This window comes from Anomalospiza imberbis, chromosome 8 (genome assembly GCF_031753505.1).
Source record: "Anomalospiza imberbis isolate Cuckoo-Finch-1a 21T00152 chromosome 8, ASM3175350v1, whole genome shotgun sequence".
In the NCBI taxonomy this organism is placed as follows: domain Eukaryota; kingdom Metazoa; phylum Chordata; class Aves; order Passeriformes; family Viduidae; genus Anomalospiza; species Anomalospiza imberbis.
Genome location: NC_089688.1, coordinates 8,200,971 through 8,219,855, shown reverse-complemented (window position 1 = coordinate 8,219,855; position 18,885 = coordinate 8,200,971). Strand labels below are relative to the sequence as shown.

The 18,885-nt window shown below is 38.5% G+C and overlaps 1 protein-coding gene across 19 annotated transcripts in view; it reads left to right on the top strand.

Annotated features, from left to right (window-relative positions):
- The window catches only part of GRID1 (glutamate ionotropic receptor delta type subunit 1), a 533,233-nt gene that overhangs the window by 309,998 nt on the left and 204,350 nt on the right, over positions 1 to 18,885 (top strand). For all 19 annotated transcript variants that reach the window (XM_068197195.1, XM_068197192.1, XM_068197185.1 and 16 more), the window contains one exon: positions 9,170 to 9,375. In XM_068197195.1, coding sequence (XP_068053296.1) covers positions 9,170 to 9,375 — 206 coding nt within the window. The remainder of the gene's footprint in view (positions 1 to 9,169; positions 9,376 to 18,885) is intronic.

Sequence of the window (18,885 nt, the reverse complement as noted above, 5' to 3'; positions counted from 1 at the left end):
GAGCTGGTGTCCATCTGGTGCTTGTGCTGTGGTGACAGAGCCTGAGCCATAACTGCAGCCAGCTGCCCACCCAGTCAGGGAGGGCTCCTGGGGACCAGGCTCAGTGCCCCTGAACCACCTGGTACTGAATGCTCTGGAAAGTGAACATTGGAGTGAAACTGAGGCACCTGCCCAAGTGGCAGTGCAGGAGATTGGAGATAGTACAAGATTAACAGTATTAAGTACTTGGTTATAAAAAGTCCAAGACTGGAAGAGAAATAGTAACCTTACAGAGAATGTTGCCCAGTGAAGACTCCATCCCTGGAGGGTGCCAACAGCATTAGAGCTGTCAGCTCTGATGGCCTCTCTGCTGCTTGTGTGCCCAGACATATAATGTTTTACTTGAACCTACAGAAATGAGAGAAAGTTTCTTCCATCCCAGAATTACAGAATAAGCTGAGTTGAAAGGGACCCACAAGGATCATCAAGTCCTGGCCCTGCTCAGCACCACCTCCAACAGTCCCATCATATGCCTGAGAGGATTGTCCACATGCTCCTCGAGCTCTGTCAGCCTTGGGGCTGTGAGCACTGCCCTGGGGAACTGTTCCACTGCCCAACCACCCTCTAGGGGAAGAATCTTTTCCTGACATCCAACCTCAACCTGCCCTGACACAACTCCAGGTCATTCCTCGGCTCCTGTCAGTGTCACCACAGAGCAGAGATCAGTGCCTGCCCCTCCTCTTCCCCTCAGGAGGAAGCTGTGACTGCAATGAGGTCTCCCCTCAGTCTCTTCTCCAGGCTGAACTGACCAAAGGACCTCAGCCTCTCCTCACATGGCTTCCTCTCGAGGCCCTTCCCCATCCTCATGGCCTCCTTTGGGCACTCTCTAACAGCTTTATATTTTGGACAAAACTGCAGACAATTGTCAAAGCGAGGCCTTACCAATAAAGAGTTGAATTATTATTTGCTGACTTGGAGTTAAGTAGACAAGACCAGCTAGCTCCTGCGACATGTATTTATACTTTTTCATACCATCCAGGTGTTTATAGACTACATTGGGATCCTTAGCTGAAAGGTGTTGCATGAACACACACGATAATTACAGTCTCACATGTGAAAGAATAAGGTCTTCCTGCCAGTAGCCTTTCCTCAAGGGGTGATTTAATTTCTTTATCTGCAGTAATTTCATTGCTGTTTCTCTTGAGATCAGAACATGCAGTATTTAAAGCTGAGTTAAACAAGAGAGATACTCTGCAATCCATTAAATCCAAAGGGATGAGCTTCTGACTTCTCTGCTGGACATTTAGCTATGCACACACAGCATGAATCTCTCAGATCCTCAGGTGACTTCTGATTTTCTCTGAATGAGAAGAGAGAACCTTTGCCTCTCTATTTCAGGTATGCCCTTGGTACATTTGGTTGGTTTCAGGGTGCTTTTACTTGCATTTGCTTATCGCTAGTTTAGGCTTACTGGTCTTATTTCTAAAGGATGTTCTTCAAATGTTAAATACAATAACCAAAGTTACAGCTGCATTTCTGTGAAAGCTGACAGGCTTACATTCCTAACATCTTAAATGGGTACTATTAGCTTAGATACTCATGTAAAATGATATGGCCTCAGAAAGCTGCATCTCAGCTCTTCAAGAGAAAAAGGAGGTGCTTTCTTAAGGTACTGGTAGATCGATGTTTAGATCTCTGGTACTCAGTCATAGCAAATATTAAATTCAGCAGTTTAGTGCAATGATTAAAATTAGTTTTTTTGAAAAATATTTCATTTCAACTGAGGCTATACATCAGCAAAAGCATATTTTCTGCCAATACAGCTATTTTTGGTCTCACAAGAAGATACAGCAGTTACACTGTGTAGTGTCTTGAAAGGTATTTTAATGTATAAACAGTAGTAGTGATGTGAGAAGCTATTACAGCTTATTTCAGTGGTTTACCATTGGGCAAACAGTTGGCAATTATTGCACGTGGAAGAATCAAATGTATGATTTGAATAGAAATGCTGATTCTTCAGTGAATTCCCTTTTTACATCAGTTGTAGCATATGTCCACATTTTTTCCAACAGTAATGAATTTCCTGAGGTGCTTTCCCTTGTGCTTTTGAATGCTAAGTGTTAAAATCCAGCAGGAGAGACCTGTAGTTGACCTTTCGTGCTAAATGTGAAAGGGCTGTTGTAGCCTTTAAAAGGCTTTTGTGCTTCTGGGCCTCCTGAGAAGCTCCAGTTACCTTCAGATTGGATCAGCTGTTTCAGGTGTGAAACACCAGTTGTGCAGAGTAAATTACATATTTTTAACCTTTTATGATGAATCTGGAAGCATCTGTTTATGCATGCAACACATCTGGCTTTGTGGTGCGTTCTGTGCCTTTTCAATCTGTTTGGGAGTGGAAATAACCTGTGATTTCACTCTATTCAAAGTAGTTTTTATCTTTGAAAGTCTGGAAATAATACTGATGTGGGCAGTATCGAAAATTTCTGTAGCCATTATAGAAATTTCAACCTTTGATATTACAAGGAGTTCAGAGAAGAAGTTTGCATCTGGTTAACCCTGATGCTTGGATCGAAACACACATGGTAGGACTTTCTGTTTCTATGGAGAGGTGGTCAAATGTCAGTCTGTGATCTTGACTTAAATGGTGAATCAATATTCCATGCATTTTTCAACGTTTAAATTTCTGATAGCCTGCTGCTTTTTTTTTTTTTTTTTCCCTGAAATGTCTTATTTCTTGCTTTTCTCTCATCTCTTTGAGAAGGGACTATTCAGCTTGTAGGTCTGTTTGGTCAGGCAGTGCAGGTGCTGGTATGTTGCTTTGTGTTTGATCCCTGTTAGTAGGACTGCCCAGGAGAGAAAGGTAAAATTGGGAAATGGGAGATCCAGTGGGATTCTGAAAATTCCCAAGTTCTTATGCTGGTTGTCAACTGATCTGGACACTCAAAGTTTACATTTGCTTAAAGGAAGCTGAGCTGTTGTGTGGAGCAGAAAGCTTTGGAGGGTTACATGGACCCATTAGTGCATAGAAATTCAGAGAAACCACACCTGCCTGAGGAATTCCTTAACCTGCAAATTGAATTGTTGAGAGAATATTCATGGGAAATATCCACAATTCCTCCTGGTTTACACTCCGTGTATCAGAGACAGTTCGCAGAGCGCAGCAGAACTTCCTGTCTGGTCTCATTTGGTCTGACTTCTTAGCTGAATAATAAAAAGTATCTACTCTAATTAATGGATTTGTTGTACTTGATATTCTATCTACTTGCTACAATAATGACTACTTAATTACTGACTTCATTTCTTTATTAAAAAAAAGGCAAAGAAATTTGGATATAATTTCAGAGGTGTTACTGTGAACTCTGGCATATCTAAAAGCATGCAAATAGCCAAGGATTTTTTTTTTAGTAGAAATTCTTGAACTAAAATTTAATTAGGAGTGAGGTAACTAAATTAGACGCAGTTTGAAATTGTGATTTCTAATGTTTGTTGAAAAAAAATAGCACTGATTGTGGGAATATGGCAGGCAAAGACACTCAAAGAAATGATGTGGGTGAAGTGAGAAATACAAGCTTAGGGCGACATTGTATGAACAGAGAAAAAAGTAGAAAATATATTGTATTAATATAATTTCACATTTGTACTTGGCCCCAATAAGTATTTATGTTCTAATATTAATGCACTCATATCTATTGTAACAGACTATGTTGTTATAGTTTCTAGTCCCATCACTCTGTTTGAGCAGTTAAAATCAGTCTGTGGGTATTTTAGATTGAAAGTTTTGCTTGCTCAAAATCTGATTCTTCTAGATGATTTGGACGAAATAATTCCCTTTCAGAAACATTTATAGTAGTCTTTCTAGTGTTTGGAGAAATAAAATGTTGTTATTTATTGATGGAATAATAAGAGCTACTTTTGAAGTACATCCACTTTCAGTTTTCTAAAATTCTAGACTATGTTCAAATCCTTCAAGTAGGTTATTATCTGCAGCAAGGGCAAAAAGATGGTATTGAAAATAATTTATTCAGAAAGCTGACAATGCAGCAGGAGACTAATCATCAGGATATGTCTCTCTGTTTCTAACACCAGGCATATTATCCCTTATTTCTAATGCAAACAATTGGCAGTTGTGAGAATTAGGGAGAACAGCCTATGTAAAATAAAAAGAATGAAACCCACGAAACTGAAGTGGTTTAGGAAACATATTTTGTGTGTTATCTTTCAAATCAATGAATCCTAGAGATGAGTGCTTTATTCTGTTCCAAGAAATGAAATAATTGTCCAGTTTGAAGAGAATCAAAATGACAATAAAGTATATCTTCGAATGAGAGAAGAAACAGTATTTTTTTTCCTCTTGGAATTTAAGTATAAAGAACAATGCCTTGAATACCCACCCTCAATTCTTGGAAAAGGTAAAATTATTTTTATAAGTGAATAAATGCTAAAATAATGAAACTATCAAAGCCTCTCTGATACTATTTTCACTGCTTTAAATATCATCAAAAAAATGCTCAAATAAAACTGACACTGGGAAAAAAAAGTGTGAAGTGTAGAGCCAGCAGTCTGCAAATGAAAAAACTCCAAACCTCACCATCTCCTGCCTGATCTCATTGTTTTTCACACTTATTTACTTTTCCCTTTTACAAATGCACCAGTGAAAGGATTTGCGTAGGTTATTTGAAAACAGAACTCGGTGACGACACTTAGTCCTCCCAGAATCTGCTTGGATGAGAATGACAGGGTGTGAAATTATATCCTGCTGCTTCTTCAGCTGTGCTTTCAGCTCCAGCTTGGGACTTCAGTTTGCTTCCAGCTGTTTTTCACCCAAAGTAAAATGTTTCCTGGCCATGTGCTGCCTCTGTTTCTGTCAAGTGGGGTTAGGAACTGGTGTTGAAAAGACAATGTAGTGCTCTTTACCTCCTGGAAATTCTTTTTTGCAATGAGCCATCCTAAAAGGCCAGCTGTGCCCAGCCACACAGCTGTTTCACGCAGAAATAATAGCTTCAAGCTGTTTTTTCAAGGCCAAGAATCAGATCCTGTAAATTCATGAAAGATGAATGCCACAGTAAACTCTAGGAACTTTTTTGTATAAAAAAAGATTATAAATAATGTAATAAAAATGAAGTACTTTGTAGGTGACAATAGGCTTTATAGGTAGCTAATGCCACATTTAGTACTATTCTTTTATGTTTGTGTTCCAACCAGCCAGCACAGTACCCAACCTAAGCTCCAGCAGGAAATTATATATTCCATTATTCCTTATAGTACAATAAAGCCCTTTATTTATGGCAAACATTAGTTTTGTTGTCACAGTGACAGAATTAATATCTTAGCAGTGTATCAAAGCTTTCCTTCCCTCCTTGTAATGGTTATCCCTAAAATTGTCCTGTCCACCTGTTGTCAGACCTACACATGTGGTTTGCCTGTCAGCATTAGGAAGAAGGCTCTCAGTCACAGAGATTCTATCCTCTCTCTGGTCAGATGTAAGAGAAGAGGCATAAAGTTCATAAGAAATTTGAATTTTTTTCTTTTTTCCTTCTTTTTTCTAGTTCCAGTTCCAACCTGCTGATTCCATGATTGTGATTGACACTAGAGTATTGTAAATCTGCCCAATTATTGTATAGTGTAATGGATCCCTTTTATGAAAAGTGCATTTTCTTAGGACAGTTTTTCTTCTAAAGTGTTTCATCCTCTTTAAGAGACTGATGTTGTCTAAGAGGAAATGTTCAAATATTGCTTCTGAAAGTCCTCATGCTGAGCATGCACAAATCAGAGGGGCAATTGGAAAATTAAAATACGATTATGTGATTTCGAAGGCCAAGGGTAGGCTACAACCTGAGAAAAGCAAGTAATTGTAATACTGAAGGCAGAGGTAGCTGTAGGCTGTGAACCTACATCAAACTGGTCTGTCCTTTGTTCTAGACTGAAGTGAGAATTTGGATTGCTATACTTGGCCTACAAAGTGTGAAATGAATGGGCACAAGGAATTGTTTCATTAGCAATGGTCCAGGACAACTCTCTAATGTTAAAATCCAAACTTTTTAATAAAAATTTACTGTTGAGACTACAAGAGACATGAAACAATTGTATTTTAACAGAAAAAAGCCTCTTTATAGAACCCTTTATTTTAATCAAATTCTATGTGAACTGTAGCAAACTCCTTTTAGTGTTGAAGAAAATGAATGATTAGCAGTCCTAGATTGAGAAGTGGAAAGAAATTCATTACTGTACCTGTGAATGTTTCAGCTGATGTGGAGCAAAGCTCAGTTTTTCTTTAATGTTGCATGGACTTGTGATCTTCTAAATCAGGGGGGAAAAAATGAGGGCACTCATTTCCTTGTGTGATGTCAGATAAAATAAGACTGAACCTAATTTATTATGTCTCATAAACAGATGCTCCTGCATGTGGGCATATTTGTGTATTTGTGTACTGATACGTTTTAAGAAATGATTGCCCTCTTGGTAGTTGTTATGAATAATTATTTGTGAAAAAAGATTCCATTATGTTAGTCACCTCTTCAAACAATTCTCTTCAGTTCCCACTTCCATCTTTGAATTCCCACAAAGCCTCCTTCTTTTTTATGGTGTCAAGTAGGAGCAGGCATGTCAGCATTCAGGAAGGTATCATCACACAGTTCTTTCTAATTGCCAACACTGAATAAATTCACATTCACTTATATCTGTGAAAAACTCACAGACTGTGCTTGCACAGTTGAGCTTGGACAATCTCATCCATCTCAGATTTTGCTTTCTCACCTAGCTGGAAAAACAGAATACTTTCCATTCCTCAAACTGGAAAATAGTCCATATTCCTTGGGGAAGGGTTTGTAAGGGAATATACAACACCCTTCCAAGTCCAGATAGTTCTTACCAAGTGCATCAAGTGTTTTGCACTTGTCTGCAAGAACATTTCTAACTGGTAGTTCATCAGGTCACCTGCAAACGTCAGGCAAAATCCCCCTAGAGCAATATCAGCACAGTTAATCTTTTGTAAACAGCTTTCCTTTAGTGGCTTGTACAAAAAGACAAGTCATTACTAAACCATGAGAAAGGGCATTTTCTTACTGCTTGTTCAGCACTGCAGTAATTTTGAAGGACTAAACATCACTGAAAGAAAAATCTTTGTGTTTTGTATTGCACATATCCGTAAAGTTTGCATAGGTATATTAATAAATGCTGTCTAATGAATGTAAATTCACAAAATCCAACTGACTTTGACAACTTTTGTGAAACGCTTTAACCTGTAAGTGATAGTTGTTTTTCACTGTCATTATTTCAGCACACCTGCAATATTTAGCAGTTATACGAGTGCTGAAGTCCTCTGTTGCTTTCCAGAAATGCCTGCATAACAATAAACACCTTCCTTCGGTTTAATTCCCCCCTGATTGGGGATTTAGGATGTTGAGCAAGTCTGAGGTTTATGACAGTGGAACAAAGCTGCTATAGACTTGCCTGAGTTGAGCAGCAAAAAATCAGCACAACCTTTATGACTGCACCTTTCCTGATAGTGTGGCTGGCTGGCTGGATGATCAAGTCAACTAAACCAGAATTTAAAAGTCAGTAAGGAGTCCACTGTGGTTGACACAACCCAAGCTTAGTTTCTATTATTTCTGATGTTTCTCTGCAATTTAGCTGATTTTTGAAGCTGAATGAATCATATTAACAAGCATTCTTATGTTTGAATAGAAGTGTGAAGCTACTCAAGGCAGCTTGTTTTTGTTTTGGATCTGACATTTGCTAGTTGACCCTAATATATTGCACTTGTACATGAGCTAAACTGGTGTATCCTCACAAGATGTTACTTATATCGGGTTTCATGTGCCACTTTTTAAGGGGGATGAAAAGGACTTCACATGTGTATTTTGTGGCCATCAAAGACCATGTTTAGGGGTGGTCTAAGAGCCCACTCAGGTGGGGCAGCAGGGAATGCTATTGGCTTTAGCTGGACTGGCTTCCATCCTCTGACTTGAGCAGTGTCACAACGTAGTTACTTCAGCATTTAAAAATCCCCAAAATATCCAGCAGCTGGTACAATGTAGTTTGTAGAGATTGTTAGCTACAGTGACATTTTCTGAAGAGAAGGTTTCGCTATGGGTTCAGTAAACGTGCTCTAATTTCCACCATTCGGCTTCACCCACAAGCTGAAATTTAATGACAAAAGTGTGAGAAATGGATGTGAGAGGCTTTAATACTTTCTTATTCATGACAAGTTAGACAATTTCCCCATAAAAGTAAGGGTTTCTAAGGACATGGTACACCTATGATCAAGTCACTGCTAATTTTGAGAGCAACCTGGTTCAATATAAGCTTTGACGTTTTTCTTGTTCTAAAATTCACTACAAAATAAAACCTCAGACATTTATTACAGACAAATGTTGAGAGTATGAATGAAGATTGAGTACAGTTTGAACAAGCAGATTTCATCACGATCATGTGAAATGTATTCCTTCATGTTAATGCCCAGAAATGTGGTTAAGAATAACATATTTTTCAAATCATCCTGAATTTGAGGCACAGAACTCAAAGAACCATGTTTTAAAGGGACTTGTTTGCATGATTTCTCTTCTTTGAACCAATTTGTTTTGTTTCGTTTTAAACACAAAAATATTGTAATTGCACTGGGGCTTTGTGTGTTCTTTTATGAGTTTATGCATAAATGTTAAACCTCTGGTTAGGCAGGTTATTTCCAGGACAGGAGAAAAGGGCAAGTCAAAAGGAAGGCTGTGTATATTCTGGATCTTGTATTTTTTCCTTGGGAAAAGCAGCTGTGTGAGGTTATAGGAAGTGAGAAGTTTAGGGGTGAGTGATTTATCCTGTTTATTTATCTGCTCCTAGATTTCTGCATTTGACCTGTGGTGCTGTTGGGATGGGACTTGGTTGTTTGTGTGGTGTAAAAGCCCATAGCCTTGAGCCTCTGGGGAGGCTTGCAGAGCCACCCAAATGCATGAACTGGCTCTTCCTAAGAGCTGTTCTCAGACCGCAGGGAAAGGCAATTGGTGGGGTTTCCCTGTTGGCACTCACTATGAGAAATGGCTGTGTGGAATACTCTTCTTCAGAGAGCACTGCAGGAAAAAAAATAAAAAACAGGCTTTTCCACCTAATTAGTGCTGCTTGCCTAACTGGAGGAGGTTCATGCAGGGGCTTTTTTATTTATTTTTTTATTTGATTTTATTTCCCCCCTCCTCCTGTGTTACAGATATACGTGGACTGCAGGGATTTCTCGATCAGGCCTCCAGACTCGGACTTGATGTATCATTACAAAAAGTGGACAGAAACATCAGCAGAGTGTTCTCCAACCTTTTTACCACCATGAAAACGGAAGAGCTGAATCGCTATCGGGACACGTTGCGAAGGGCCATCCTGCTCCTGAGCCCAAGGGGAGCCCAGACTTTCATTAACGAGGTATGTGCACAGCTTTTTATCTTCAACATTTCAGAAACATGATTGTGACCCATGTTGTGCCCTTTTGACAGTGCTGGTTGTTTAATGTCAAATAAGATTGTCAGACTTAGGAGCCAGGGAATTGAAATGTCTCATCCTCCATGGAATGCTTGCTTTGTGGTTAATGCAAATGGGGTAACGTGGGCCAGATATTATATAATGTAATATAAAGCTCTATGGGGGGTAATTATTTTTGTCTGGTTGTCTTCTGTATCAATACTTTTGTCCTGGATTTCAACCACTGTTAACAAGTGACCAGAAAATCTGCAATAATCTATTAGAAATGAAATATAATGTGCCTGAGAGAGCTGTCTTTGCTGTGGAAATCTCCAAATTTCTATTAAAGGGGCACATTACTGATGGTTGAAAGTTGAATCAAAGAGATTTTTATGAAATATAAAGTTGAAATTATATGTTTGTCTTATTTTCTTAGTGGTTTCTTGAAATCAGTGATGCTAATTAGGACAGGGAGGCAGCTGTTGGGCAAACTTTTAATTAATATGCTGTGGGCTAAGTTTTGGCATTAATTAGTTTTATCCCACTTTCTTAATATTAAATAATGAATTATTTTACAGTGCTTTCTATGTCAGAGTTGAGAATGAGAATTTGAGCCTCAGTTTAAGTTTGTGTATTCATTAGCTAAGATTTTGGCAATAAAGTAGGGGTTTGAACTTTTTTTAACTAACCAGGGATATGAATGAACCACGAAATTAAAATGTGGATGGGACATGTTTCCAATTATCAGTTTTGCTCCATCAAAGCCTGTTAAATTATAAAAAATCAACTCAAATTAGTTCATTAGAGGTTTTTATACCATAACCGCCTTAGTAAATTATCCACATTTGTGTTCATCAGTGATTTTTTAAATAACAAGGTAAATTTTATCCTAAATAAATGAGGCAAATAGGTAGTTTGGAAAAGACTAGGCACAGGGATAAATACTCCTCAGGTTTGTGCACACACAGGTGTTTCCAGTCGAAGAATGAGGGAGTTACCTGCCCTCCAAGTACATGCAGCTCTTCACAGCTCAGTCAGCTGTTTTCATAGGAGGCCTCCAGCAGAAATCCACATTGCCAGGGAGTCCTAACAAAAGATCCACACCAGGTTAAAAGGAAATGGTTTATTGAGAGCCCAGCTGGGTGAAGTTGTGTCCCCCTTGGGGACACAGGGCTCTGGGGTTGTTTGGTGAGTCAGGTGAGTGTCCTGTCAGAACCCTGAGGTGTCTCCAGGAAAGGGGCCAGTATTAAACTGTATTAAACTCTTTCACTACTCACTTCACCTTACAACACTGTATATTATAGGCATTAAGACTAATGACCCTGATATATTTCCAGCTCCCTGCAGGAGTTTAACAGTGAGCAGAAATGAAAAGTAATTTATTTGGCAATCTTCCTGTATTGAATCTTGATTGATTCAGAAAAGCTTTATAAGAGAAAATTTAAATCTTAGAAAGGAATTCTCAAAAGGCTTGAAGATATGAGGTGCAGAGTGTAGGGGAGAATCTTTCCCAGACAGAGGCTGAACTTATATTTTGTGGAGAGTTATAATGAATGCAGTTCTTCAGTATCTCAGTCAATAAGTGCAACTAATTATCTACAGCATATTTTCAGGGAGTCTAGAATAACAACCTGCAGCTTAAATGAAATATGCATTTTTATGGATTTTACTGAAATGCATCATTCACAGTGTATGGCAGTAAATTCCTTCAATAGCTTGAAGGAACTTATTCAATTTCACTGTTGGTATTTTTTACTATAGGTACCATATTGCTCTATGCTGACTGCTGTTGTTATCAATCTCACTCTACACCTTGGAAATTGCTAAAGGCTTTTTTTCAGTTTTGGAAGGAAAAAAGCCCTCTGAAAAAAATCTAAGCAGCAATGCTAGAACAAAATGTAAGGATATTATTTTTAGATTTTGCACATATTTATTTTCTTTTTGCTTTAACTCCAGTTAGAAAAAGAAATTGAAGAACAAAGAGGTTTTAAAGCTGGAAATGGAAAATTTCATGTGAATGTGAAAAAGTGGTTCCTTATTAAGATTTTCAGTTTTGCTGAGTTGATATTTTGTAGTAGGGAAAAGATGTCTGACAAACTTCAAACAGATTTTTGTTAAAATGTGTTGGCTGATGTTGGTTAATGATAAGCATAAAGATATGTTTATCTTCGTGAAAACCAGGTGCTGAACACCAGCCTTCTGGTCAAATGTAGAAGAAAAATAAGAACAGTGTTTGGATTATGAAACCTGAAATTAACAGATTTAACAGATTTTTCTTAGCACGAGCCATACATATCAGCCATTGGAAGCTGGTGCAAGATCTATTTTGCCTCGTTTGATACTGCAAATGATATATTTTTCTTCCTAAAAATACAGATCTGGGTTTCAGTCTCATCATCTCTTGGGTGGGCCAGAGGATGATCTCATATGATTTTTGATGTACAAAGTTAGGGGACTCTGCCATCTCATGTGTGAAAAACCTTTGAATTGTGAAAGAATTAAATTTCTCTAATTTTTATTTAGGGATGGCTCTCATTTAACTGTCTTAACATCTCAGTGCCTGGTTCTGTCATGTGGCAAAATTACTGAAGTAGAAATTATTGACCTTTCATAAGTTTTCAAGATTTCATATTTTGCTATGAAACTGTTTTGACTGTAAGAACAGAGGGGAGAAGGAAAAAAAAAATCTTTTCAATGGTATTGCTATAAACCTGAAATCAGCCTTTATTCAGAACAGGGATGGTAAACGAATTTATAAAATGTTAACTATCTTGGCCCATGCAGTAAAAGGGCATTTAGGGACTGAAGCACGCCTAAAGAGCACACCTCAATGTTTAAGAGCACACCTCCTTAAACAGTTGAGAAAAATGTTCCTTTCTCCATCTGCAGAAATCCCAGATATATTTGTCTCAATTGTAGCAGGTGTATGTGTACCAAGAAAGCAATTTTATATTTTGAAAAACATGTGATCCTCTTGTAAGGAGACAAGAAAAACTAATAATTCAGAAATGGGAAGATTTAGCACTTTGACCTTTTCTGTTAGTTTCTTTGGCCCAGACACAGGAATGTGAGACTCTAAAGGCTCCCTCCTTGAGACAGTGAGGATTCACCTGCCTCTTTCACTTAGCAGTGGATATGTTTTTTCAATTGCAAGTAGAGATATTATTTGTATGGATTGCTTTTATCATTAGGGCTGTACAGTGAAATGAATAAATGGAAAAAAGTTCAAAGAGGTGACAAAAATGATGAAAGGATGGGAGAGCACCTCTGAGGAGATGCTATACACAGCCTGCCTGAGGGAACAGAGCTGTCAGGCACTTGAGAGGAAACATGAGTGGAGGTGGAGGAGGAGGAATTATTTAAGGTGATCATGGGATGTCTAACAGGAAGTAATGACCTGAAGCTAAACAGGGAACACTTTCTAACAGGGAGGTCAGTGGGAAATGGGAGTGCTGGACAGGAGAGTTCAGGGAGGCATCGTTCTGCAGGGTGCTCAAGAGTTCACTAGATAAAACACTCTGGTAAATCAGGCTAGCAGTTTGTCCTGAACTGGTGTGCAGGATGTTCTAGGTGACCCAGGAGCCCTTCTGAAGACCTGCCAGGAAACATTTGTTGTGTGAATAAGTTCAGACTGTACTTTTTATATACAACCTATCTGAAGAGGAGGAAAAGATCTTGTAGTCCAGCGCCTCTCAAGGTTCCTGTGGCAGGTGTGCAGCTCCTGACCTCTCTGGAGGTTTGGTTTCTTAATTCTTCAAGAACACATGGTTTATTTGGGATATGTATTTTAGTAGGATTTGTCTTTATAAATATAGGTGATACCAATTGCTTCAAAGACTTGACTCTTCCTTTGCAGTATTTATATACAACCTTTGCTTTTGAGCACCAGTGAAATGGAGGCTGTAACCCAGTTGCATGTAGTTATTGACTTGAATATGGAAGGCATTATCAGCTTTACAAAACTCAGCATTACTTGTATTTTTGGCAGCTTCACTGAAGTGAAAAATGTTTTTGTTGAGGTGGATCTTTGAAGATGCTGTAGGTCTTTGTGAGCCTGCCTTGCCTGTAGCTGCAGGAAGGTTGTATGCATATCCCTGCAGCACGGCAGCCTAAAGCAGAACTCTCTGCATGCCTGGGATAGTAAGCAAGTTTAAAAAAAAAAGACGACTATAATAAAAGAGAGCTGATTAATTTCTTTAAAAATTAATACAGAACTGCTTTATCAATGCGGCAGGATTATGTGAATCACAGCAATTCCAATTTGAGCTGAAGCTAAAAATTTCCAGTATAACACTGTGTTAAACAGCTGTAATTTATCTCTGCCCTCTTTATATAATCACCTCAGTGTCCTCATTGGAAAGCAAAGTCTTTGTTTCTCTTTCACCCTAGATCCTGCTAAGTGTTCTGACTGATTCTTTATAGGTATTCTGCTTTTTGTTTGGGATTTTTGGGTCATTTCACAGCGATTTGTGGCCTTCCTTCAATCCTGGCCACTGAAGATGCTGAGCTCCTTCTTCCCAGAGCACTCTCAGTTAGAGTGCTGTTAGAGAACCATGCTCCAGCCTTCTCTTTTCTCTTCTGCAGTTGGTGACATGCTATTACTTGACTGGAACTGAATGAAGTATTTATGGCATCTTAAACAATTTGCACCCACAAGCAATTGTATGAAATAGTTTTCCAGGGACATTCACTTCTCAGAATTTAACAGGAAAAAAGTTCAATATTATTTTCTGGTGCTTAGCACTTAATCTCCCTCTCTTTTTTGTTTTCTATTTATGTTACAAACATCCAACATATTAGTCCATATCTCTGTTTTATATGCAGTATATAAACATCTCAAAATATTGTTGAATAATTTTGGGAAAAAATATTATGCCTCTTCTGTTTTTAGAAGGCAATTTCTATGTTTAAAGACCTGCTAGTGATTTGTGAGTGCTGGTAACAGAACTGTAGAAATAATACATTCTTCTTTCAATAGCTCAAGTTAAATTATGCCCGCCTTATTTCTTCTAAATCCTCCTCTGGTATTCTATTTCTTCCTTAGAGCTAAAATCTTGTCTGCTATTGTTGACATTTTCAATATGCTAAGACTCTTTGTGCTTAAAGAGAATAATAATTATAATTAAAGCCCAAGCAAAACTCATTGAATTGCTAAAACTTAAGTGTAAACAAAGCCCTCCCATTCTGGGATAAATCGGCTTTGAAGCAAGTTTCTTTCCACTGGGCCAAAAAACCTCCCAAAACACAAACCCTCCTACATTTTTCTTCACAATGACTAATCCAAGGGATGGGGTTATTCTCACAGGGATCTCAATCAAATGTGTTTGGAACACTCAATTACATGGATTTGTAGACACTGTGAAGAGGGGGAAAAATTGTTGAACAAATGACTATGAATTGCTTACATAGCTTCATTTAAAAAACATTCCTTTTACTACTGCAGGTAGAAGTGAAAATAATTTTAAATTTTTTTTTTTTTTTGCTCCACTAGACTATTGCATGAGATTTTGAACCTGAATGTCGAAATCATGAGAGGCATCCAGTTTTGCATATCTAACAATAACTGATAGCAGTTTTGTGAGGCTTTATGGGTCAATTGAGCAAAAAAAATAAGGAAATAGGATGCAATGGCTGGAGGTACACAAAGCCCTTTTGAGTCCAAATACTGCTTTACTGGCAGTTTTACCAAGTCCCTCTGTGTCAGCAGCGATGTCTGGTGTGAAAGAACCTGCTTTCTCTGCTCATGTTCTGAATCTGATGACTGGGTGCGTATACATAGAGGATCATGAATTTTTAAATGTCATTAAATCTCTGTACAGCAAGCAGGCTTTCCTCCTGCTCCAAATGCTTCATCCTCAGTGCACTTTTGGGTCCTCATTTCATTGCAGGTGTTCAGCTGCTAAAACATGAGTAATTTCAAAATTTTGCTGCTGTCCACACATAAGGATGTCAAGTCCGAAGGAAACTGTGCCAAACATCTAGCTGAAAAATTGTTTAAAAAATCTTGAATTCACATTCATTTGTGTTGTGAGCTTCACTAATTTTTTTTAACAAACCATTTTTTCAACATTTTTTGTTATTTTTTATTTGCTGATCTAGAGCTCTGAAGAGCTTTAACCTCAAGATAGGGAAGATTCTATCTGTCAGGAGAGACTGCATTTATGTTTGGGGTTTTTGGAAAGAACAGGATCTGTTAATGATTTGGAAACAGATGTGTTGTACTGGGACAGACAATCCACTTTCTTTAGTATGGCCTTTAAAGCACTCAGTGCTGGCTTTTGCAGGAGCTGAGACAGGAAAAATCTAGTGGGCACTGAAAAACAAAGCTATCAAAAACTAACCCTCTCTCCAGCTACTCCTTCATGGATTTGTTTTCCAAATTATTTCACTTCAGGATGTTTGGGTGACCCCTTGAATACTGTGCAATTAAAGAATAAAGTTCCCATTTTAGTATTTTTAGTAGAGTGCAAAGTGGATTTGAATGCTCTGACATATCTGTGGTCATTATAATACATAAATATATGCAAAATGTTTCTCTGAAATACTGCAAAGATGTAGATGACTTTATCATTCTCAGCAAGAATAATTTTCTGCAATTTAGCTATAATTTACAAGAAAGGAGATATTGCTAATTAATTATGGATGATTACTTTTAAAATAGAGTCCTGCAGTTGCATTCCATCACTACACCAGTGTTTGCCATTGTAAGACACTAGCAGAAACAGCACAGGTGCATGAGGAAAATATGTTTGCCTTAAAAAAATCAGAAAAAGTAATGGCCATAAAAAAGCTATTTACCATCTTCCAGTTTTACTTTTTCATATATATTTAGTGAATTGCTTTGCTGACTGTTCTGGGGAACTTTGGCTTTGAGGATTAGAAAATACATACTGTAATTATTCAATATTAAATTTTTTAACTAACAACACCAGTGTGTACACACCATAGGTACAGGTTGACTTTTTCCGAGTTTCTGAGCACAGGGACTGTCTTGGGGAGTACGGGACTCTGCACAATCATTTCTCCCCTAAAATGCACTTCTAGGCCGGTTGTGCTGGATTGAGAAAATCACTGATCCATTTTGTTTGTTGTCCCAGAGGTCACAGAAGAAGGCCATTATCCTTGGAAGGGATGAGTAATAATTGCTGATAATAATTTGCACCTGCTTGGCATCTTTTCACAGGAGGTTTTTAGCAACTTTTAGCCTGTGAAATAAAATTATATTTACCCAATACTTATTTTTAGTTTCAAACTAATTAAAGAATCAATTTAAGCCTTTACTAATTGCTGGCAGCACACAGTTTAGTGCTCTGTAGGAGAGAAGAGCTCAGATGAGATTTACGTGGGTTTAAGATTGATCTCTAGGAAGGCATCCTAGGACTGGTGCTGTGTTCTTCCAGTTCTGAGCCAGGCAGGCAGCACCCAGTGTAGGTGTGAGGGTGAGCCCTGCTGGGGCTCTGCCCCCTGTGTAGGAAACAAATCTGAGTTGTTGTATGTCTGTTCCTTCACATTTCAATGAGAAGAGTTCCTAGAAAATCCAAAATAGAGGGTCGAGGGAGTGCTCTGCAAGTGCGAGGGGAGAAATATCTGGGAGCCTTGTTCATCAAGGACAAGCAGTTAGATCTGATTAAATAAAGGTTATAACATAAGCCAGTGTGGTAACTGTGCAAGGAGATTGCCTTTTCCAGAGGCAAGGAGTGCTCTGTGCCAGAGGAACAGCGTGGAGAATCGTCAGCTCCAAGTGCCAGCGTCACTTCATTTACCTTGGGACCTCGGAGGGTGGCAAATACCACAGAACTAGCAAGAGTTTAAGAGCTGTTTTGGAAAGGGAGTGGAGTCCTATGCTAATAATTACTTTTCCTGGTGCTATTATAACTGGTGTGCTTGTGCTTGCTGTACTTGAGTGGCTTGTTAGCGATGTTGTTTTACTGGGTGCTGTATGAATTTGTGTCCCTAAAGAATTTGCAGTGTGCAAGAAATGACAGATATATCTGTGGAGTAAAAGGGATTGTTGACAAATGTTATGTGATACAAATAGCGTCCTCATTCCATGATCTTAGAAGTTAGCATTTTGAAAATAAAAGAAATTAAATTGAACTAAATTAAATGAAGAATTTAAAAATATTTGTGGAAATGTTTTTATAAATAGGGGTAGGTGAAGGACATTGAAACTAAGGCCAGAATCTTCATGATGAGTTAGAGATAATCTGAAAGATTGGAATAAAAAGTGTGTGGTGTATTGGAAGTGAAGATTGTTAGCATATCTTTGATGTGACAGGTAACAAGGGAGCTGTTGAAGCAATATGAAGAGTTGGGTGAAATGATCAAAGAAAGGAGTTAGAGATCCTCTTTGCAGCAGAAGTTTCACTGAGATATGAGAGGAGCGTGATTCTTAAGGTCAGAAAGATGAACTTGGAAGTAATCAATACGTAATATCATCCGAGCTGGGAAAGGAATTTCTGCATTACAGATGGGTTAAAAAACCTGTTTATTAGAAAGATTATGTCTAGAGAATCTCTGAGATTTTGAGTTTATCCTGGATGAGAAGTAAGAGTCAAAGATGACACTAGTGTTGTAGTCCAAATTGGCAGGTCTGATATTCTGGCTGTCCATTTTGGCTGGAAAAAATGATTTTCTTTGCCTTTGAAGGGAGAGTGTTGAGAAATCTCTTTATCCCTATGAAGCTTGTAGGGATATCCTGAAAGCAGTCAGTTTAGACTGACCAGAATAGGAAAAATGTCTCACAGAGAAGTAGATCAAGACTCATCAGCATATGAATGACAGGGGATTTTTTTGCTAGTTTGCTTGCTGGATGGAGTTAATGTAAAGAAAGAAGATTACAGAGTGAATGGGTGTGGGACCCTCCATGGGAACTTGGAGAATTTCACAGAAAATATTCCCTGGAGAGACTGTGCTGGAGTGTCATAAGAGGAAAACCAGGAGAGAGGTGCTGGGAAGAGGAGGTTTATCAACAAGAAATGTCAACTCTATTAAAAGCATCTGGCAAGTCCAGCAGGAGACAGTAACAAGTTTAGAGTGTGGCTAAAAAAGTGAATGTCAGTAGGAACAGTTTCAATCGAGTGAACCACGTGTTAGGGGGTCTGCAGGTGGAAGGGAGAGGAGGAATGGGGTGATAGATATAGGGATTGAAGAGAGTGAGAAAGGACAGGTCTAAAACAATTTCTGGTCTTGGGGGAGAGAAACAGGGCAAAAAGAAACTAAAGGTATGTGGTGAGATCTTCTAATTGTTATGAGGGTAGCCGTGTGGAAGATGTCTGGTTCCAAAGGCTGGAAGGCATTGGACATGTGGAATGAAGGGACAGACTGGCAGTGGGAGCACTTTGTGTGAGCTGGGGTTAACATCACCTTTTTTAATGGACACTGTGTGAGCTCCAGGGTGACAAATTAGGAGTGAGCTCTGTTTGTCTTTGCAGTTCTTATCAGATGTGCAGCTCCTTTGTGTGCTGTCCTCCA